The sequence below is a fragment of the Musa acuminata genome, chromosome BXJ2-9 (assembly GCF_036884655.1).
Source record: "Musa acuminata AAA Group cultivar baxijiao chromosome BXJ2-9, Cavendish_Baxijiao_AAA, whole genome shotgun sequence".
Classification (NCBI taxonomy): domain Eukaryota; kingdom Viridiplantae; phylum Streptophyta; class Magnoliopsida; order Zingiberales; family Musaceae; genus Musa; species Musa acuminata.
The window spans coordinates 3,127,577-3,151,625 of NC_088346.1; the positions used below are offsets into that span (position 1 = coordinate 3,127,577).

At 35.2% G+C, this 24,049-nt stretch overlaps 1 protein-coding gene across 1 annotated transcript; it reads right to left on the reverse strand.

Annotated features, from left to right (window-relative positions):
- Positions 1-40: 40 nt before the first annotated feature.
- On the reverse strand, positions 41-22,959 carry LOC135622524 (nardilysin-like). The gene is made up of 19 exons (XM_065124444.1): positions 22,411-22,959; positions 20,951-21,026; positions 19,398-19,444; positions 17,942-18,054; positions 17,747-17,820; positions 17,526-17,621; positions 17,322-17,441; positions 16,936-17,169; positions 16,077-16,225; positions 14,229-14,385; positions 13,778-13,933; positions 10,698-11,077; positions 9,189-9,338; positions 4,739-4,921; positions 4,361-4,564; positions 3,781-3,887; positions 3,436-3,589; positions 2,160-2,281; positions 41-888 (listed from the first exon to the last, which is right to left on the reverse strand). The coding sequence occupies exons 1-19, from the start codon at positions 22,762-22,764 to the stop codon at positions 642-644; spliced, it is 3,123 nt and encodes a 1,040-aa protein (XP_064980516.1). The 5' UTR covers positions 22,765-22,959; the 3' UTR covers positions 41-641.
- Between the last annotated feature and the right edge of the window lie 1,090 nt (positions 22,960-24,049).

A 24,049-nucleotide genomic window follows, 5' to 3' on the forward strand; every position in this document is an offset into this window, starting at 1 on the left:
ACGAGCCCATCCATAAGAATCGAGTTCGTAACTGAGTAGATGGACAACAGACACATCAATGCACGTACAACAAATAAATTCCACAGACTATCAACAATCTTTAACGCTTGCCAAAATTACAGCAAGCAGAACGAAACCCTTTAACTCAACAGATTACCTGAATGACCTCTACCAAAAAAACAAAAGCCCTCTCACTATATTATACACCACAAAAGCCATTGTCCTTGGTTATAGGAATACACATAATAACCAAATGATGGCGTTCGCAAAAACAATAAAATATCCCACATTATTGATCCTTCCAAATAAGAATTTTATCTTGGTCAGTCAACAAAAGCGGATGTGTTTCTTTGAATGTTTAATGCTGCCACTGAGTTAGTTTACCATTCTTGGATACTTAACACACTATCAGTTCAAAAACTATCTGCCATCACTCCCCCAAGACCAAACTGATATCGTTAAATTAGTGATTTGAATCAACACCTTTGGGATCATTCCATAGAACTTGTGCACTGCCAAAATGCATTGATGACGACAACATTAACCATTGTTTCCTTGGAATGGGAAAGCACTGCAGATGACAGAGTAGCAGATCTTCAGAATCTGAATGCGTTCACCAAATGCCATTTCAAGCTGCTCATTCAACAGAGACTTGAATAGAACTCGGATGATGATTTCAAAAAATTAATGTCTTCAATGGCGTTCCCAAACTTATTTAGCATTTTTTTTTCCTCTTTAATGTCTGTATTGCAGCCCCATATGTGAATGGCAAGTTGTCGACATTTTGGAGACGGTGGTCTCAAATATTTCTTGTACCAATCAATAACATCACTCTTTTCTATCGTCTTTAATTCTTCTGCTTCCACTTTCAACATGTCAAATAAGTACCTAAAAGTCACATCCTCTTAGCATTAGCCACCAAAAAAGACCTCCAAGAATTGTTAATACTTTTGTTACAAATCACTCAAATACACAGTGAACACCAGAGCCATAAATATTAATAGATTTGACCAAAAGAGTAACTATATATTTTTGGTCACACATTGCATCACTCTTACTAGCAAATCATCTCAATTTATGCAAATGGTTGGTAGCATGCATCTTAAAGTGATGCCAAAAAAATCAGTAAGATGTCACGCTCTCATATCTTGTGTTTGGGAGACCATGACTGCATTTTGTAAATGGAAATAACCAAAAAGCATAAATAATAGTTACTCTATACGTATGAATTCTCAGAATTGACACTTACTGGGAAGCAGAATTGACAAATTGAAAACATGATGCCATATATAATAATGCAAATTATAATGCATAATCTGATTTTGATTGAATCTAATGCAGCCTTAAATGTAAAGTAACTGTGTTTTTCAAGCATAACCATGAAAGCTGGCCTAATCATGACCAGTGTCATGTTGCATCAAGTGTATGATCGGGTGAGATAATATATAAAAGCACAAGGCACAAAAGCCTATTCATCACGAACAAAAGACCAGTTACCGACTCCCAACATGAATTCACAATTGCCAAGGAGCCCAATATATGTCTCAGTCGACACAACTCATGATACTCCGACACATCTATGTAAAACAGTAACTACTGGCCATAATTATTTATCCAAACTATTCAATGTCAAAAAAGTAATGAGACTCCTCTCTTGACAAAGCATTATAACTACTGGCCATCGAGTCTAAAATGCAGTGGTAATCTATGTCAAGAAAGTAACAAGACTCCTCTCTTGACAAAGCATTAAAACTACTGGCCATTGAGTCTAAATTGCAGTGGTAATCCAGCTTGCCTATATTATTTTGAAAAAGCTATATACTTGAAAAATCAATTTGCAACAGCTACTCTTCATGGCTTTTGAGTTGAACCACCTGAACCTTTGCTCATTTGAAGCAAAGTTACAGGCCTGTAACAACAGTGTATGTTTTCACTCTTCAATCAGACAACTAATTTCAGAAACAAATCCCTAGACTTATTAAATAAAGGAATTACACAGAAGTGACAGAAAGTCGCAAATGCATGAATATGCCATGGTTCCAGATGTATCAAGACAACCAAAAGACCAACAGCAGATATGCACAGCAACAACTTGACAATCCTAAACATATTTGCGGAATAGCAAAATAGGTGCCAAAGAAAGTTGAAATGAAAGAGACCTTTTTTCCACGATTTGACTCCAATAATGTCCAGTCTCATATGTAAGTGATGGGTCCTTTTCCAGCTTTTCTGCTATTAGGCCACTTCTATGACTTTGAAATGATTCATCATCAAGACAATCCTGTGGTGAAGAATGGATAATTGGTTATAACATATAAAGTAGTTGCAAAAATGGATGATCAAATATTATAGCACTGGATCTTTAGCTCGACTTGAATGTAAAATTGCATAACCTGCAGAACATCTGATGCAATAGAAACTACAACAAAATGTTTTGGGTTAACTCAATAAAATTGGCATCTAATAGGTGAATTCTTTCGGATGCTACCAGATGACATTGCAACAACATGAACAGATTATTACGGTATAATCCCTTAAAAGGCTTATTGATCTAACTTCTTCAGTAATTACTTATCAAAACACTTTTCAATCAAAAGAGGACTCTGTAATAGGGTGCAATATGAGAATCTGTCAATGACTGATCTGGGATAATTGAAAAGTTGGAAATGACGGAAATAACAATTTGATGAACCAAGATGTTTGATTCAATGTAGTCCCCAATCAAAGAAGCAAAGTGAAAGAGATGTCGAACACTATATTTTTGTCATATCTACTACACAAAATAAAAATTGACTAATATGAATGTCAAGGCTAAAAAGGCAACTATTTGTTTAGGAAAGTAATACTGAACAATTTAGACTTACAGTGTTCTAGAAGTCCTTTTACATAGGATTTGTGGGATGATGAATTAACAAAAAGTGTCCCATAATTCCTCGAATTCATAGTCTTTAATATTTTACAATTAAGAAATTACAAAGGGTAAAAGGTCCAGAAAAACTAGTTCTGAGTTGATGAAGTTCGATTAATGAAAAAGTGATACTCCTCTCATCTACCTTCTTTCTGCATTTAATTCACTCTCTACCTCATTCTCTTTCCTTTCTTTATTTTCTAAAAAATGTTTGATTGATGAACTTTATGTATCTAGCGAAAAAGGAATAGTAATAGAATAACAGCAGAAATGAAAACACCAGAAAGGTGGAAACAATAAAATGATAAGCAAAGCATATTCTCATTTAGTCCTAAAATCATAATCCACACAGTAAACATTTTATTCAAGAAGAATTTCGAATAGTACAAAGTTGTGTGTTATTTGAAAAATAAAAGCAACAACAGACAATGTTATACACATGTTATAGACAATATGTAATGTATAACATTAAATATTGTCTATAACATGTGTCTAACATTGTCTGCAAGACAAAATCAGTAGAGTACCAGTAAATCTTGAAGACCATTGATGAAGTTGTTTATTCTGTCATGCAGATACAGTGGACTATATTTTGATGATTGGATACGAAAGCAATATCCCAAAACACGGTATGTCATCCGTGGACCACTCTCAACAACATACCCAAGCTGCTCCTTTGTCCTATGATCAGCATGAAAAACATAAGTTTCTATCAATTCATCCAAATAATAACAAGGCTCAATAAGTCCAAATGAAGCATACTTTACCAATTTCAAACTCATAGACATGGAAGTAAATAAACACAAACCTTAGGGTATCAAATTATAGTCAAATGTGTGATTCTGAAGCAGAAACTAGTATCATGATATTACCTAAGCTGATCAAAACATGGTTCTTCAATAATATTGCTGAAGAGATCTGTTGTGGCTCTCAATCGAGTAGCTTCCATCCCTACATCTTGCTCAATTTGGAAATAAAGCTGCCAATCCAATTAATATAGGTATAAACAGCCTGCATAAATTAACAAAATCCAGTAGGACTAAAACTATATTAACAAACTTACAAGGCAAGCGCTAATCTGTATTCATGCAGATAGCAACAAGCCTTAGTCAAAGTGCATTCGGTCAGACTGATGGAGATGCAGCTGTCTCAAACAATGACAGGTAAGAACTGATATACCCAGAAATCTTTATGTGGGATAGCTAGAGGGCCCAACAATCCCAACAAACCATTTATTATTTGACATTGTCACAAGTAGTTAATGTCAACAGTTCCAAATACTGGTCTTGGATCATATCGTCCAGTACCGCTTGGTATTTAATTTTTTAATATATTTTAGTTGATGCCATACTGGTCCCATAGATTACTGGAACTGGTAGCGGCGCAAAATCTAAAAGTCCTACCTACTTGTAGACAACAGATAGCGCACAATCAAACAATTGAAATGTATACCTCGACCACAGAGTTCACTTCGAGCTCATTCTTTACAGAGACACTTCTGTTGAGGCTACAACCAGATGAAAGACAAATAACACGTTCTTTATGCCTTAACCCTGCAGGTATAGGTTCTACAGGGAATGTATTTGTAAAGATGTTTGATATGTTGATTGCCTCCTCTTCTGACAGATTCCCATGGCAGAGGCCTTCAATATACAACTGCAAGTTAACAGAGACAAAATAAAACTTTTATCAATGAACAATTAGGAAAGGACAACAGAATACACAAATATTCTTAAATGGTAAAATTGGTATTACCAATAAGAAACCAGGCTGCGGACTTGAAATTAAAAAAAACAACCTTAGGCTACCAAAACAGAGTTATTAGGTAACCTGAGATAGGAGACTTGGAATGACCTCCACCAAGTCAGAAAGAGATAAATTTAGGAGACAGGATAGCTTGTCATCCACATCCCAGAAACTTTCACGCAGTACTTGTAACCTCAAGTAAGATGAATGACTCAGAGGTTTCATATTGGTATTTCTGTATGCTCTCTCCATATCCTCCTTTATAACCTAAATAATTTTGTAGAAAAAGAACTTTAGTTAAGAGAGAAGATGATCATGTAAAGCCAAAATATCACACACATTTTAATAAGAAAATTTTCACCTAGCATTGATACTATACTGCTAATTTAAAAGTTAATGAAACACTCGTGGTGGCATAATAAACGTTCAGCTCATTGTGCCGTCAACAAAAGAAATATAATGATGGCAAACCAGGAAAGCATGCACATAACATCAAAGGTTACTTCAATAGAACTTTGAACTGGTTAATATTTAAATTATCTGCTATTAAAAGGGGCATAGTTTACAAAATCTTGCTAAATAGAACATTACTGGAATATAGTTCAAAAAGAAAAAGATCCAGAGTGAAACAGATCACAAAAGGATTGAAGACTGTAAATAAGCCATCTGAGACAAACATAGGAAGCTTAAAAAGGAACACCCAGAGGATGGGCCTTGCAGCAGTGATAAAGTTGATCCAGTGTGACCTGTGTCTCATAAGTCCTATCACAGAAACAGTTTTCTGCATGTGGTCATAATACCGCATAACTGTTTTCAATTTGCAGCAGGAAGCTTGTAAAGTGGAAGCACTATGTGTTATCATCCAAGACTTCTTGCCTAGTACATGGCAAGCTACAGAGCACAACTTATGACATGAGAGGGGAAATCTATCAATAATTTAATGATGTGCTACCAAGGCAATACACATAATTTCTGAAAACCTAAAAAGTTAGTTGTTTGGTACAAAGATATATTTGGCAGTAAGTTAGGCTCTTGCAACCATAAAGCACCACTCCTTAGGCTTACAAAATTTTGAGAAGAAAGAAACTATCAAGAAGAAGCAAAATAAAAAGAGGAAATATGAGTAGTGAGGATAAAAAAGAAAAATATAATCCATTAGACAATAGTCATATGCAAAAATAACTCAAAGTGTAAATAGCACTTCATAAGGTTGCAAGCATAAAACAGCATCATGCAATGGTTCCCAACTAGTAAAGGTCAGCTATATTGAGTTACCAACTCATTGGAATCAGCTATAACAATCCTTTCCAACATCAAGCTCTGCGATTATTCTGTAAAAGGAAGATTTCCCCTTTCATCTAAGGACTTCGCAGCAGTTAAAACAACACTTTGAAGGTTCCACCGAACTTCAACTATCCCACTTTCCATTTAGAAGCTTATCACCATAACTTTAAAATTTTATTATTTGACTCTCATCATTTAATATAATTTCCATCAGCAAATAATATATTATATGGAGTTTCATTTGAATAAGACTGCAATTTCATCCATAATAAAATGTTTCCCATTACAATGTTTCCTTATTTGTACCAAATATTTATCTGGTATTTGCAGCTTCTGCAGATTCTTTTAACTTGTTACTGTATTTAATGTTATGTTGATCCCCTTTCTCAGTTGTATCAAGTATCAACCAACTTTTCTCACTTCCTTACAAGTGTTTCAATTTCTCAAGTTACTAATTGAGAATATGGTGTTGACTGAATCATGTGTCCACAAAGACCCAACATAATGTGAAAAGCCTTGCATGGTTAACAATAATGTGAAAAGTCCAGGCAACAACGTAATGTGTTTTCAGTTGATCTCCTGGCCCACTTGTTGTTTTCATCATCATACACTCATTGTTTTCATAGATATGTTACAATATCACATTTTTTGAAGAACTATCCAAGAGAACTCTAACTAAACAAGTATATAATAGAACTTGAAATCTCAAAATGAATAGGAAATAGAAATCCATTAAGGTAACTGTACTGAATCATAAGCATCATGGACAAAAAAATGCTTTGACTATGCAAGAGGTCTATGAACAGTTATGTCAGCAACCCTGGAAGTGAATATTATGGTAAAGTTGCAAAATACAACAATTTCTTATATATTCAGATAATGATGTTGCAACTCTGAGTTAATGTTTTAGACATTCCTATCTGAAAGATCGGAAGCCAAGGACTAAAACACCGACGGTTTCTCAAGAACCAAAAAGGTGTGTCTTGGCCTTCTGATACCTTAAGCACATACTGAACACTTTACCAGCCAAAAAAGCCACACATATGAGCTCGCTTTCTTCTTTTAGGTCTAGATATCATAGTTACACTGCCACACAAAGCTCACTTCACTCGACTGCTCACCAGAGAAGAAGAGTTCACTAGAGAAGCCAATGACTACAAAGATATAAATTTTGATAACATGGTTTTCTCCTTCTTAAGTTTCAATGAGGATTTAGCTTTGGCTTCTACACTTTGGGTCTTTATTCTGGTGGAAAAAGGTGTCATCCATTCAATTTGGTCCAAACTGTTTAGGTGGATGGCCAATATGTAAAGGGTTCTGCTTTTCCTATTGATCTCTCCTCTATGTAAGGATTTATACAGACTGCTTTCTTAACCATCCATATATACCAATTAGTTCACTTTTGCTGTTTGACATGAATAGCAAAATTTTGGTTTATCTCAATCTTCATAAAGAGTAATGTGTCATCCAGCAAATCTAGCATATAAGACACCAAACTCAACTCCAAAGTCAACCAACTAAACCATCATTTGGCAGACTCCTAACTAAGGCAAAAATTAGTCCAATAGACACTCGTACTCACCCATAAGGCACAAATGATAAGAGAATAACAAAAGTAACAAAAAGGTCCAGACTGAAACAAATGATAAGAGTGTATCAGAAATAGCAAAAAAAAGTCCAGATTCTTTTAATCTCAACCTAGATGCTAAGTAGACTGTAGACTCAAACTAGACCTAACTGTATACCCCAAATGCAACCAGATCTTAAATCACTTTCAATGGTTGCACTGTCTACTGGTTACATGACAATAATGTCTATGGTAAAGATACACTTCTACAAATTGTTCTGATAGAGGGTTCACCTAGTGCTCAAGGATGTCCGCTACCAAGCACATATGGCACATCAGCCATATCAAAGAGTGGAACAAGACGATTTTGACCTAGAGGTGAGGGTATATAATTAATTCTATACCTGTTAATTTTCTGTCGCAACATGGGAAAAGAATAGTTTCAAGCAGCAGATTCATCCTGTAAGAAGAGTGATCGATTATTGCATGCCACATGACACCTGCTCCTTCAACCCAAGGACTTGTCAGACAAAGGCACTAGCCTGCGTTTTCATGCTCCTTTGAAAATTCTAAGGGTTGCCTTGATCAATCAGAATTTCAGCATGATCAGCTTCGCTGCTAATGCAATCATAGGACTTGCCCTCAAGGATTTAGATCTCAATTTGAAATCAATTTCAGTAACAGATTGGACTGGTATGATAAAGGCATAATACCTTGAACCATCCATTATTACCAAATAATAATGATAAAAATATTGACTAGTACCAAACTATATTTTCTGGTGTCTAACCAATATTAACAAACAAAAAAAGATACTAACCAGTTCCAACCTATATATATCCAGTACCAGTCCCTTGTTGGATGGCAAAATACCAGTATGTACCAAATGATATGACCAAGATTTGATTACATACTTGCCCACTACTGAAACATGGTTGGAGACAGGCAAGCATTCATGAAAGTCGACTTACCATGTTAATGTGTCATGCTACTATGCTAATGTTATGCCAAGTCAAATTAAAATATCGCCGAAGCATAGTATCGGTTTATCATGGCTTATGAAGATAAACCCATTATATGTATCAAGCTTGGAAATGGAAAAAGGTATGGTCAACTATCTAAGAGTAAGGATCCAAGGGTAAAAGCAGAAGTTGGGAAGAGTTTCAGGATTGAAAGTTCAGCTACAGGAAAATGATTTTTTTCAAAAGAAATGGTGAAGAATAACATAATTTCAGAGACTTAAATTATAAACAAACAACTTAAATTTAGCATGTTCTGGATCAGAAATATATTTAAATGGAAGAAAAAAGGTACAAGCAGATTATGGAACAAGGAATACAGGGAAAGCATGCACAAAGATTTGTGGCATATAAGCACTGATTCTAGATATCATACAGATCCCTGAAAGTGAGATAAAAGCTAAATAAGTAGCCAATGACACTTAAAAACTTTAATGGATCTTCAGATAGATGCAACGATTCTATACACAGGATGTTGCATGGATTGTACATCTAACTCCATTGCTATATCCTAATTTTTAGCACCACCAAATACAACTATACAGAACAAACAGAATACACAAAACTATCCACAACAAAATGAACTGTACAAGCAAAGTAACATATAGAACTCCACTGGACTATTAATGAACTGTAGAAGAAGATAAAGGATTATTAAATGTACCTTAAATCGGTCGATATTAGGCATAAATGTTTTAGATAATTTCAATATCTTTGATAGCAAGATTGGTAGCTTGTCATTGAAACCATAAAGCTTCAACTCAAGCTTGTCACCAACAAAAGACAAAGATGTTTCCAGCTTAGCAACTCCAGCCTGCATAGCCAGCAAAAGGACGATTACTGACAAACAGTCTCAAAAAAGAAAAGACTGCAGAACCTCATGTAAGAAGTTGAGTAGTGCTGGCTAACATGAAAAGAAAAACAGTGTGAAATAAGTGATGTTAGAGATACATTCTAATGTTAAAAGGTATACTTATTTTAGTATATCATATGAAGTTAGCCTCAATGGAACCTTGGCCTAGTTGGTTCCCCACTTACATCTTGAATATGTACTTGTCTGTAATCAGTATGGATTCGGTTCCTTCTTTGGTGGGCATCATCCTTTCCATTATTCTGAAAAGGATCATGACCTCTTCCAAGTGTATAAATCAGAAAGGTTGACACATTGCAGAATCAAATTCTGCTTGGAAATATCATAACACCAAGATGAACCCCACAGTTGGGATATTGTAAAATTTACTTAACATCCTCATAGCATCATTGGTGCACCCAATATGTTGAAATCATCTAAATGGCAATCAACTTTAACTGCACGATTCAGGCTCATGGTCATTCATGGAGCGTCATAAGGCAATTCAGAGGATTAGCGATCACAAATCACAAAAGCACTTAATAAGAAGCAATTCAGAGAATTAGCTAAAGAAGAAAAAGTAATCAAAATCCTCTAACGAGTTAACCTATAACAGATCGAGAATTGATTTTTTTTTTACAGACTACCCAAATGATGTACTGTGTACGGTGTTTGCTTTGCATATGGAGGTGCTTTAGTGGTCAGTCATCTGGTCAACTAGCACTGAGAAGCCTTATCTCACCCAATGTAAAAGTAAGTATCAAGTAAAACAATTGGACTTCCATGTTTTGTTGCAAAAATTCCCACTACTAAGACCTAGACAGGATTTTCTGTTTATAGTCGAGCTTTTGGTGAAGATGTGATCCAAGACCTTAAGAACAACCACCAAAAATTTCAACAGCAACATGGACAGACATTTGTTAGTATTAATTTCAGTAGCATCATTTTTTAAACTAACATATATGAAATATGAAACTGCTAGATGAGATTAATAATATCAAGATGTAGCCAAATGATGAGGTCATCAACTTCAACCAAAAAGTAAAATATTTAATGGAACCCAGATCAACACCAACAGAACATCTTTGAGACCAGCTTTTTCATTACCAGTGACCAATCCTGGGTACATTTCTAGATTTACAATATGCATCCAGTCTAATAATGAAAAATTGAATCATTCTTTTTATGCAAGTAGAGGAGAGGAAGTTGCTAAATATGTGACATAAATTGATGTCAGAAGACTCAGAACAGTATCATACATTCACAAAATAAAATATTAAAGAGAGAATATTTTGAAATCTTCCTTAAAAGTTAAAAATGTACCTGATATATGATCTCATTTAGCTCATCTTTGAGCAGTAATACAAAAAGTTCTGTCAAAACACAATTCCTTATGCTGAGAGATCCATCCTTGACAGTGATCAAGAAGTAAGTGTTTGCACGAGGAACATTAAACGTCAAGTCAACCTTGTACCAGAGCTTCATCAATGGCTGATCAATGATGCACTGTGGATTGCTAGTATTTGATCGAATCTTCGACAAATTAGCACTTCGGAGAGAAAAATCAGAAGGAATGAAGTCATTCCTTAATGGCAAATGCAGAGACGGGCTAATTTCAGGAGGATTTCCCCAAAGTTTGAGTAGAGATGGTGAGATGTCCTCTTCAATGAATCGCGATCCAAACCATGGCTCATATTGGATGGCTGCAATCAAGAAAATAATCATGCATTAACTATCATGATTATATAGCTAGTAAGTCAAATCATAAGTACATGGCCAGTAAAGTAGTCACAACGATGCAGTATGATACATTATTGACCCCGACTTTGATATTGCATGAGAAAATAACGTAGAAATTACGACCTCAATGCATAGGGAGACAATGCTACATGCAATATCATTTGTGATTTGCAATGAAAACTTGAGAGACTCTACCACTTAGAAATTGCCTGCAGCTTAACATTCAAGATTCAATGTAAAAAATTGTATATGTTATATCAATGACAAAACAAACATCAGAAGACCGCTGCTCTATTACAACCTGCACAACATCAATTTAGTCATGTAAATAATTATAAATATTATAAATAATTATAATACTTATAATTATTATAAATAATTATAATACTTATAATTATTATAAATAATTATATAATATTTGAAGGTGAGGATAAAACTATTATAAATAATTGCAAAATAACTTGAATTCTCAAATAAGTTTGCATGGAAGAGCTAGTCAATAAGTAATTTATATATACTAGTTATACGTAGTTATTAAAATATTCATAAACTTTCTGATTTTATTCCAAATCAATACACAGTAAAATTCTCACTTTTTTTTTTAAATTATTTATCCAAAAGTTTCTCCTACTTACACATTATATCAAATTCTGATTTAATCGGAGACTTGGTTTGGTTCCTCCTCCTTTAAGATCTTCAAACTTTTTACGATGCACATATGACGAACAATCCCATATAACAATTACGAATAATAATTGAACAAAGAAGAGATAAGTAAGCAGTCTCCACAAGAGTCCCATGTCTTTCCATTTTCACTAAGGTCACAGAGATTATTCTTTCCTTTGTAGTTTCATTGTGAAGCAACCAAACAAATCGCCACATATGCTCTTCTACCAAATGGATTTTATATCGGCCAAAAGGTGGGGGCCAAAAATGAATCAGGTTGTTGACCTTGCATAAGGGATACTAAGGTGAGACAGAGAACGAGTTGCCTAAGAGACTGAACAATCTACACTATGATCAGCTAGAAGATGTTGACCAATGTCAATTTGTAGCCTCAGCTTTAATTCAAGTATGCTTATCCATAAATCTTCAATGACAATGACAAGTCATCATCTACTGCTTCAGATTGACAAAAGTGATCTTAATTTGTCCAACTCAACCATCCCAAAAAAGCCAGGAGGAAGAAACAAAGTGTGCTCTCAAAGAGCATGGGACCATAACAGAAAACACAAAATCTTGAACCATCCAAGATTTCTCCTCCCAAATACAGCAGCAATCTTGTGAAAAAATTATTCAAGAGGGACCACACAGATCATACATAAGGAAACAGACAACTATCTTTTCTAAACAAGATACCTGGCAGTGAATGTAAAGCATAAGAACCAGCCACATAAATTTCTTGCATCTAGGAGGATCAAGTGCCTTATCAATAACACAACAGAACAGCCAAAAAGCACCTTGATAGAAAGGCAAAGGTCAAAGAAAGCCACCCAGAAGTAAAGGTTAGGCATCGGTTTGTACTTTGTATAACAGAAAATTAGGCTCTCACAAAAGAGTAGAATTAGCTACATATGTGGGGAAAGAGAAATCAACACTTAAAGCAGAGGGAGGGTCCAAAGCAGGGAGCTAAAAGACCATAAAGAAAGTAGGTCACCACCCAGAACTTGGGCAGCTGTTATGTTCGGCTTATGGGCTCATTGAAAAAGAAGAATGTAGTCCACCACAACATCTCTGTTAGCCAACATAACCTCTAAAGTTAGTATTTACCAACAACTCCTGTTGCTTGCTAGATTAATTAACCTCTAAAGTTTAATTAATCCTCCCAAGTCCCAAGCACTAGGTTCATCCATGGATTTATAATTATACCACAGATGAGATGTCTAGTTCCATATCTTCTCCACAAAACTAATTTCATTAAATGTTTTCATTCTCTAATGCAAAATTAGATTCTCAGACAGTATTCAGATTGGAAACACAAATCACAGACAACCGTTATCAATTCTGAAACTATAACATTGGACAATTCAGATCATGTCCTATGCCAGTCTATTGGGCCCATGTTCTCCTAAACATTTATGACATCAATAAAACAAAAAGTAGTGAATGAAGAACAGAAGAAGTTCTATTGACCAAAATACGAACTCACTTTTTCATCAACATAGAAATAGTAGCCCCTGTAGCAATTCTTATGGACATGGTACTTGATAGGCAAATCAGTAAGGCACCATAAAACTAATAGGATAATGAACTTACTCTACATCTACATCTAATGAAACATAAATGTACAAAGTAGTCATAAGTTATTGCATTAATCCTATAACCGAACTCCATATGCTCATGGAAGAGATAATCATTTCTACAACCAGACAAGCAAAGAGGAAGAGGATTACAACATGAAGCATGAGCACAATTAAACAATGATGCACAGGGGTCTTCGTTGAATGAATGAATACATGGCATTAACTGTTATTATAATTTTTGTGTAAATAGTTTGACAAAATTAACAAATACTCCTTTATGCAGTTATAGATTAATATATAAATATAACTCCAACGAGGCTAATTTACAATTATAGCATTATAATTTTCAGAAACTATTCCTCAGTCAGCATCAGAAATGTCAAGCAGCCAAAAAAACACCAAATAGATACAAAAAAATACCTTCTGACTGTTTATCAAATGATTTCGACAGTATGTCAATTCTCATATTCTCTGGCGAGAAAAAGCTCAAAACATGCTGTATCAAATCAGGATCCCACTGTTCAAATGCATATTCTCCATAAATAATGTGCTTTTCAGAGTAAAAAAACATATTTTCTGCAAAAGAAAACATTAATTATTTCTAGTACCACAAAGAATAATTGCAGCATCTAATCCTTAAAAAATCATAATTTAATAAACAAATAGTTTAGCAATGTATTTCCAATTAGAAAGTCATGCAATACAAATCGAGAGGAACTTTAGACAAGCAAAGATACATCTGCAGGAAAATTTTATCAACAAGCGCTTGTCATACCAAGTGCAATAATAAATTAATGTAATGCAACTAACATGTATAGCTCATATCTAAATAATATATAACCATATATTTCGAGGTAAACCCTTAAGTTACCAGCAAGATCTACTGCATAATCATCCTGAGGTTGCTCCTCGGCAAATCTGAATTCCATATTTCCTATATCTTGGAGTTCCTTAAATACCCATTCTTGCGGAGTAGATTGGCGTAATAACTTGAGATATTGATATACAAACCCAATCACCTCATAAAACTGCAAAGTATTTTTAAAAAAAAGTTAAAATCTAAGCCAGGTATCTTTTTTGTACAATTTCTGGGGAAAACAGAAGGAACACATCCGTTCTTTATAAGCACATCATTTTCCAAGTTGCTGCCTAGAGTAACTTTAACTAAACAATTCAAGAAAATCATGAAGGGTGCACAAAACAATAGATATTTCTAATACTTTCCAAGTAGGCAACCTGAATAAAAAAGCAACTCAAAGGAAAAGCAGTGTGTATTGTTTCTGAAGACTGATAAATAACAAAATGTTGCAAAAACAGTTTGCAGATAACTAAACAAAAGATGCATGAAATATTAATATAATTTTTTTAATTACATAGAATAATTGTTTATATATGAGCAGAAGTTTAACATGTAATAACCAGTATACGTTTTCAACAGAAATATAACAGGAGCTTCATGGACAGAATAGCCATCAGCACAAATTATGTACTGCATTCAATAACAGGAGAAGCCTCTTCTTGAAGCAAAGATAAGCTACGGTCTATCAGAATCTGATAAACAAAGATCACAAGCAGTAAAGAGAAAACTGAATTAAGAATTCATTCTTGTCCATCGTATCCATAATTGAGAAATTAAGTGTAGAAAAGGAAAACTAAACCTCCAGGGAAAAGTTAGAGACTTCAGCATAACATTTAGCAAGTCCATTTGCATGTCAAAGTGATGCATGAGGTCACTAAACGGTAGTAAGTTTATATATATTTAGATACAAATATATGGAATTTCTTCCAATTTAAAAAAATCTAAAACAACATACCAGACAAATAATCAGGTAAATAAATATTGGCAATACTTGTCAAAAAGTAGAACTATTTTTCAGAAAATTTCAGATATTCCAAACCCACGAAGACAGGACAAATGCATATACCAACAAAGTCACGAGAAAACATAAACTACACTGTCGCTAGTTGCATAGGATTTGGGTAGTCAAGACAATTAACAATGCAGTCCTAATATCTAGTGGTTGAATGAATAGTATGTATGTATGGTAGTACATGAAAGAAGTGCAACCACCCCATCAAACAAAAATGTTCCACAGAGAATTTTTAGATGTCAGTTTATAGAGATAACTAGAGATAACTTGAAACTGATAACCAAGTAAAGCCCATCATGGTATGGGATTATAAAATATCCTTTTCTTTTAGGTGTTGCTTAGTTTTGTCTTGTTAATGAACAATGGGAATATAGCTGATAAAGCATCACTACTTAGAGAAAACTTACCATTTAGAAAATTAACAACAACAAGGTGTAATATCCCAAGTATTTGGGGTCAGCTATATAAATCTTCTGCTGTCATTGAGTTCTACACAAAGTAATATCTTCAGCTAAATTAACAGAATTTAATTCCTTATTTATAGTTCTTAGTAAATCTTCTTAGGACTCACTCTACCCCTCCTTGCATCACTAATACTAATTGTCTCACATCTCCTAACTTAAGCATCTATAAGTCTTCATTCATACCCTCTTATGCGATTCTCCTTAGTCTACAAGAGTACAATTAAATGAAAACATTCCTTTTTCTAACTCCACGTATCCACCTCCTCTAACAAACTTTTTCTTTATATTTCAGTAACCACTTCATGCAATTGTTGAATTAAAAACTCAACTAAGAACAAAGTACAATTGTAGCAAATACAACTTATTTCATCTAATTATGCATACCTTCTCTAAACCTGAATCAGTTAGGTAGATGGAGATGACAAAGATGTAAGCAATAGAGGACCTGCGCATTCCTTCCTCACCAACACCAGCAGACAAAGAAGATGCCAATCCTTTAGATTTTAAGAAATAAAGCAAGCTTCCTCTGCCCTCTGTAACAATTTTCCCATTTTGTAAGCATAGAGGTGAGAAGCATATCCAAATGTACATATAAAGGATTCAATAAAAACTAATACTAGTAAAATCGTGAAGAACAAAAAACAATAAAATGTACCTTAATAAACTTCTCAATCATGAACAATTAGTCATAGCCTCTTTAGATGATAAAACAAAAGCACACCATTTAAGAAAATATAAACATGCTTATTGGAGAAGAATGCTGTAGATGCTTTGATTAGAAGAGGTGAATTGATTAAGATTAGTGGTGTATGGAGAGTCCAAAAGCAGAATAATAAAACTTGATAAGAAACTATTGACTGCACTTAATTCAACTAGGGATATTGCCCTGGGCTCAACGGCAGGAAAAAAAAAACCATATAGCTGACTTGAAGTAGTTTGGACATTACAGAATGTTGTTGCATGGGTAGTTATACGCCACTTTGATGATATGCATTCAACAAATAGTTCTACATCAACCATCCAAACCACTCACATGATAAACATGCATCAAGTGTAACTTACAGTATTTAAGCAAATGGAACGAGAAACGACACAATTTTGTCATTTGAGCTGTCTAGTTAGATGTTAAACCACTACCAAGCAATCGAACACTACAGTATGAGATCACATATGTCAAGTGAAGTATCAAATAATTAAATTTCATCATGATAACAAAACTCTTATGGTATCACGAAGTACTAACCATGGCCCAATAGATGTGCTAAGTAATCTTCTGGTTTTTTCAGATATTTCTTGTGAAGACATGGCAGTGTCCAAGTCAACTCCAGAATGTGAACATCCTTGACCGCCTCTAGTCTATATAACTTACCGACTTTCCAGATAGGCAAATTGGACTTATAGCTCATCGTTAGCGGAGGACCTGCCTTGATATTACTGAAGAGCTCCACTACCCATTCTTGTAGAACATCTAAGGGTTCTGAAAAATAATGAATAAACACATCAACCAAAGAGACCCAGCTTTTCCTAGATTGTTTACAGTCAATCAGCAAATGTGACTAATAAGTAATAACCGACAAAGGATGGATGTTTCAATTGAATACCATGCACATACTCATGCAGCAACCTCACCTCCTCCTATTACAACTAATTTCATAATTCCACCATGATAATTTTCTGCATACATTTTCAAGATCTCTTCCCTCAGATTGATACCATTCTCCATAGCATCTACCAAGCTCTTCTTATTTCCTGCAATCATATCAAAAAATGACTATGAACAAGAGCAAGAAAATTGGTACAAGGGACTATTGTAAGATTTTGCATTGAGCATACCCCAATAAAATCTGTTGAAAGGGTGACCCACAGACGATGTATGGCAGTGAAGCTGTAGTAGACGACAACTGTCACTTTGCAAAACTTGATTGAATTCTGTATCACAATATTTTTTGAGAATATATTGTAGAAAATAGGATGCATAAATCAAAGAGTTCATAATTTAAAGCCAGCATATTGCAAAATGAAAGCTGATGAAGTTAGAGCAAACAGTTAAGGACCTGAATCAACAGCCATGACTTCACGTTCCATAGCTTCCGCCTTCACCAATGGTGATATAAAGAACTGGCTAAATCTGTAAAATAAAAATGATTTAATACCCCTGTGCTCTTGGAAGCTAAGTGATCATCATAAAATCTTTCTGAACTTAATATAAAAGTAATGCATCCGTAATGCATAAAACAAAAGGAAATTACCTTTTTAAGGCACCCTTCAAGTACTCACGATTAACTTCAAAGTAATAACAGGTGTATTCAGTCTCAGTGAAAGCATTTGTTGAACCTCCATGCTTGGACAAATAATGATCATACTAGATAACAGAAGAGCAAATTAGATGGTAATGACTAATCCACCACTAACAGTTGAGTATCATTTGCAGTTGATATCAAAATAGAATTGTAAAATAAAAACAAATGACTCTCTAAATTCAAAAGTTCTTTTATTTCTTCACTATTTTGTCATAATCTTCTTATGCAAAACAGCATATCACATAGACGAACACAATCTTGGGAACTGTACATAAAAAAGAAATCTTGTGGTACTGCACAAGTACACATCAATCATATAGTTTGGGTGTAATCATTTCCATCTAATATTAATATGGTTCATGTGAGACTTGGTGTCATGGTAAGGCTGCTACTTCACAATCTTCCCTACAATTCAAGTTAGGCGTGCACCCTATTTTCTTGCCAGGGTAAGACAACATATATTAACCCTCCAGAGAACAGACAATGGTAAAATTCTTATGTGCTTGGTTACCCTTCTTCACTGAGGCAATCTTAGGTCAGTGATCCAAATAGAATAGGTTAGTTTGCAAGTAAGAGAATTTGAGCTGTCTCCTATGCTAGGTGTTGTTACGGTGGTCGAGTCTTACAATGGGTGGGATTGTGACAACCCAATGCTCCCACATTAATGGGTTGCATTTGTAAATGTAAGCAGATGGACCTCCTATTTCCAACTTGGAATAAAGCAAATTGGGTCACATGGTTAAGACTCTTTTAATCAAACTTTCAAACATCCATATAACATTTATGAATAAGCTTAACCAAATAGGAATTCAATGATTAAATGCTTAAGAAATTGCTGCTTATATTACTATTAGTCAAGAGTGCAGTAGAGGAATAGTGAACAACAAAACATAAAGGTTTTTAAGGTAATTCAAATCAAGGTTTAAAATCTCAATCAAATACTGGTTTTGATACCTCATAGGATTAGTATGATACGGGTATATTAGATGGAATATCAAGTTGCAATGTGTCTAATATCGCACAGAAAAATATAACAAAAGAATGAATATTGACGGATACCAAGCAATATTGTATCAAACCACGGTTCTTGTTCAAAATGGCAAGTATTGGTTGTGAATACTGGTCAGGTCAGTATTCAAAACCCTGCTTAAAAATTCATAGTATAAATTAGTGTTCAAAATGAGGCTTTAGGCTACTTTAAGTTATTGGCAAACATAAAGAGCAGAGAATAGGGATGTATGTGCAATAGACTGACTCCACATAGAAGGCATTCAATTGATATCATGTGCCATGTAATGATGCAAATAGAGTAGACTGACCACAGATAGAGCATTTAATTGAAACCATGTGCCACGCATAAAAAGCATAATCAACAGTCGTATAGAAGATATAAGAATATACAGACCTCATTCTCGTCTGGAAATTCTGAACTCCCCATAAAAAGCATGTGCTCTACAAACCAAGACTCAACTTAGTTTAAACTGAGAGGATATACTGATTTTAAAATTGTAATTCAGAAAAAATTTCAGATAAAAATTATTGTTATTATAGTGACTAAGGTCCTTAGAATTAAATCAAACAGAGTTTAACAACAGTAATAAAAGGCACATTTTAATTATATATATATATATATATATATATATATATATATATATATATAAGTGGATCTTTGACAAGACAATATTTGTATTACTAAGATGCATTTTTCCATTGAAACATATTTTTTTAAATCTACAGAGGTTTTAGCCAATAGAAGATCTTTCAACTAGTTAAATTCCAATTGCTATGCTGAAAATATGAACAAGGTTATAATATAGTACATCAAAATTAGAATACCGAGGCCCTCATGTTGCTTCACTTCATGGTTTGGTTACTTATTCAGAAGCTGATCTATGACAGCTTGGCTTCATGACCAAACTTATCATTCAAAAGCTTACTTCTTGTGTCCTTCATAAGTCAACCACTCACGCTTGGCTTCCTGTTCATGATGAAACCTCTCATGCTTGGCTTTTACAAAAGGAGAACGAGACGGCCTAATTTGAACATCAAATACCCGGCACATTTTTCTGCACAAGGTTGGACTTTGTTTCCTTCTATTTAGATACATCATAGCAATAAGACAACGTATTATGGTTTGGCTTCTTCTTTAAGGCTCACTTGGACATGTATTGTCTGTCCTTTGAGGGCACTATTCATAAGCTGCACCACCTCATGGCTTGGTTAATTTTGGATGGCTTAGACCTATTCATTGCATTTTATACAAAATTACATAAGCCCACGTCAACCCATGAGTCATCTTGCTTGCTACTCAACGACTCCTTTGCTGTGATCACAAGTTCAGTTCTTCGGGTAGAGCTGAGTGGTCTCAAGGGCAAAAAGATAGTGCCATCCTTAGACTTGACTTCTAAGCTATTACTATTAGTGAACGACCAAGGTATTTTTTTTATACTTATATAGAGCTAATCAAATGGAATATAATCCATTCTATAATTTGGTGTCATGCATTTTTTTGGCCATTAACCACAAAAATTCCAGCGCATAAAATAACATTGTGTACATCAACTTCCACTCATGCAAAGCACACAACCGTACCCCACGTTTGTGTGTGCATCTTATTTGTATATATTTAGGTAATAGAGAAAAATCATGCAAAAAAGAAGGATGCTAGTTTCTTTCCAACAAGTAAGCATCAGGTGATGTTCATATGCATCTTATGTTGGGGGAAAACAATCTAAACTGTGCAGCAGCAACATAGGTAACCAAGTGCCATGAAGTGCACGACATGACATTACCAACGATGCACATATGTTACAAAAATGGAGCGAATAAAGATATTTTAGCAGGAAATCATTTGGTGTTCAAATATCAAAACAAGCAAACATATGAACAATTTGAAAGAACGAGTAAAACAACCGGAAAAACATCTTCTCTAACCTAGTGCAGAAAGCGTAACCATACCTAAGAAATGTGCAAGTCCCTGGGCCTTAGAAGGGTCGGAGAAGCTACCCATTCCAACACACATTGCTGCAGCAGCCTGAAAACAGAGAATTAGAAGAGTTGTTTTTAGTACAACAGGCGATCAATATAACAAAAATCCTCAGCCCAGCAAATTTTGGCAAAGTGAGAGCATACTCAAGCAAATAGTACAGATAATGTGAAAAACACAATAAAATCCATAAAATATTTGGCTCGAAACACTTGAAATGTGAGTAATATTTCAGTCTACAAAAAATTACTTCAATTACGGATGAAAAAAATCATATGAATATATGCACTTTAAAAGTTTAAATACCATTTGGTTTCAGAATTAATGCAGCCCTGCATCACCAGAAAATAGTGAAATAGTGGAAAAAAAATCATACTGCTAACAGCTGAATCTATTATGCAATGCAAAGCCATAATGTCCTAGAACATTATCACTAAGGTGCTCCTCAAAATGACTAAAAAAAACAACTCCTTTTCGCTAAAAAAGGAGACCTTGATGAGTCCATGATGCTTGCATTTCTAGGGAAGTATCATGATAGAAACCTGAAAAAAAAAATCTAGTGCATTTCTATGCGAAAGGAATCTAATGATTACTCAAGAATACTTAAAAAGTGATCCAGAAGAATTTTTGTATAAGAAAAATATAGTGGGAACATTTGAAATATTAAAAGAAGAGGCGTCTCCTTTACGTTCAGCCCAACGTCTCACTGTAATTCACCATGAAAAATCATGGTTAGAAGAAGTTTAATAGAATATCAAGAAAATTGAAAAGAACAAATCAGAGTTCTTAAAGAAGTCCTTTTCTTCACAGTGCTAACATAGGAAAATCAAGAAACCTAAAGAAACAAGCTTCAATTGATCTCAAATATTGAGATAGCTAAACGAAGTCAATTGAATTAGCTAAAAAAAGAACATCGTCTGAACAGATGTCATAGAGCATCAAAAAACCTGAAAAAAAAAAGAAAAAATATATTGGTTAAAGAAATCTATTCCTTTTGGGTGCTGAAAGGAGAAAAGTCAAGAAACAAACTTCAAGTTGATCTCAAGTATCAAGATATCACAAATGATCATTATTTTAGCAGGTTTCTAGATCATCAACAGACCTGAAAAAAGATAAAGAAATATATTCTTTGGGATGCTAAGAGGATGAAACCCACGAAACTTGAAGAAAGAAACATCAAGTTGATCTCAAATATCATGATAGCTAGAGTCACTGGAATTCACCACGAATGATCAGCATTTTAGCAGGCATAATAGAGCATCAAGAAATTTGAAAACAAAATAAAATCAAAGTGCTCGGATAATCTCTCTTCTTTTTCGCAGGTTTTAAGACGGGAAAATCTTCAAGAATCCTAAAGAATTAGGCATGTTGTTCGTCTCAGATCATCAAGAAATCAATATGATATCATTCAAGATCTCTTCGAATCGATCACCTTTTTGGTGGGTGAAGCCCCCTTCTTGTTCTTCTTCACCAGCTGGCTGCCATCCCCATCGTCTTCTCCATTTTCCTCTTCCTCGTCCCCATCTTCAAATTCCTCGTCGTCTCCCTCCGACTCGTACTCATCGTCATCTTCATCGCCGTCCTCGTCCTCATCTTCGTCATCTTCCATAGCACCGTCCTCCTCCATCGGGCTCGGGACGCCCTCCCGGATCGGGTCGACGCCGTCGGGGTAGATCTCGGGGTCGTGGACGAGCACGGCGCAAAGGCCATTGGGGAGGTGAACGATCCTGTACGATCTCCGGTCGGTGGGGGGTTTGATGATCACGTCGTCAAATCTTGTCGCCATCGACGCCGCCCTCGGTTTCTTGTACGAGAAAGAGTGGGGGAGGGGGAAGAGGAGGGGAGGGCAGAGGAGGAATTCGAGGGTTTCCTCGGAACTCCCAGATGGGGTATTAATAGTGTTTTGCTGAGAACAGTTTTGACATAGCGGCGATCGGGTGAAGACCTGGGGCGGATCGAAGAGTCTTCGCGGCGAGCGCTCGAGCCTCCCAATTGGCTCGTTAACTTACTCCTCACTTTAGTCTCCTTTTAATACTCGCGAATGACGGCAGTCTTAAAAGCGCATCACGGCAGCAGCATAAGTGCTCTCGCTACCCACGTCCACTCACCGACAAGCTACCTAGCATGTGATTGGATAGACCCACAGAGCCGACGTGGATCCCACACGACGGTATTTCTCAAGCTTCGCAATTGGCTCGTTAAATTTACTCGTCACTGTACACTCTTTTATGAACGCGAACGACGGCAGTCACAAAAGCGCATTAAAGCAGCAGCAGAAATGCTCTCCCTACACCCACTAACGTACCCGGTGTCTACCGACTATGTTATTGGATGTAGCCACCACTTCGGATGTGGGTCCCGCTTGATGGTATGTCCGTCGTGGGAGTAGGGATTTTTTGGCGTAGGAAGAACGCGTATGCCGTTTGCCGTACCTCATAGCATCTGTGTGGTGTGACCTGGAATTTGAACTTTTATGAAGCATTATTTCAAGTACTTGACGCATAATGGTAGGTAATATTGGTTGCCTTTTTTTCTGGTGGGACAACGCAAATGGCACGATATATTGTTCTATAATTTTTATATTTTGTTATTATGTTGTTTGGGTTTTTTTTTTTCTTCGAATCACTCTCATCAATTATACACGTAATCGGATCGAGTGTCAATCAAGTTAAGTCACTTTATCGTTGATTAAATCGATTGATTCAACCCTATATTTAATAATTTTAAAAAATAAAAATATATAATATTGGATTATTCCTATCAAAAGGCTTTTTTTTTTTTTTTTTTGGTCATGTTTTCATTTCTATAATTTTGAAAACATCCTTTATTCCCTTCCTCGTTATTGTCTCTATCCCGTCTACACCAAATAACCATGGTTCCTTGCCTACCGTTGTGAGGTTCGCTCTTTCCCGTTATGTCTCTCATCTCCATGTCTTTTTTTTATCGTGCTCCTCACCTCCTTCTGTGAGGAGGAGACAACTTATGTTTTTATTATTCCATAAAAAAGAAGGAAGAGAGGCGACCTACGATAAAGCTAGTGATAACAAGATTAATCTATCATATTTATTGTC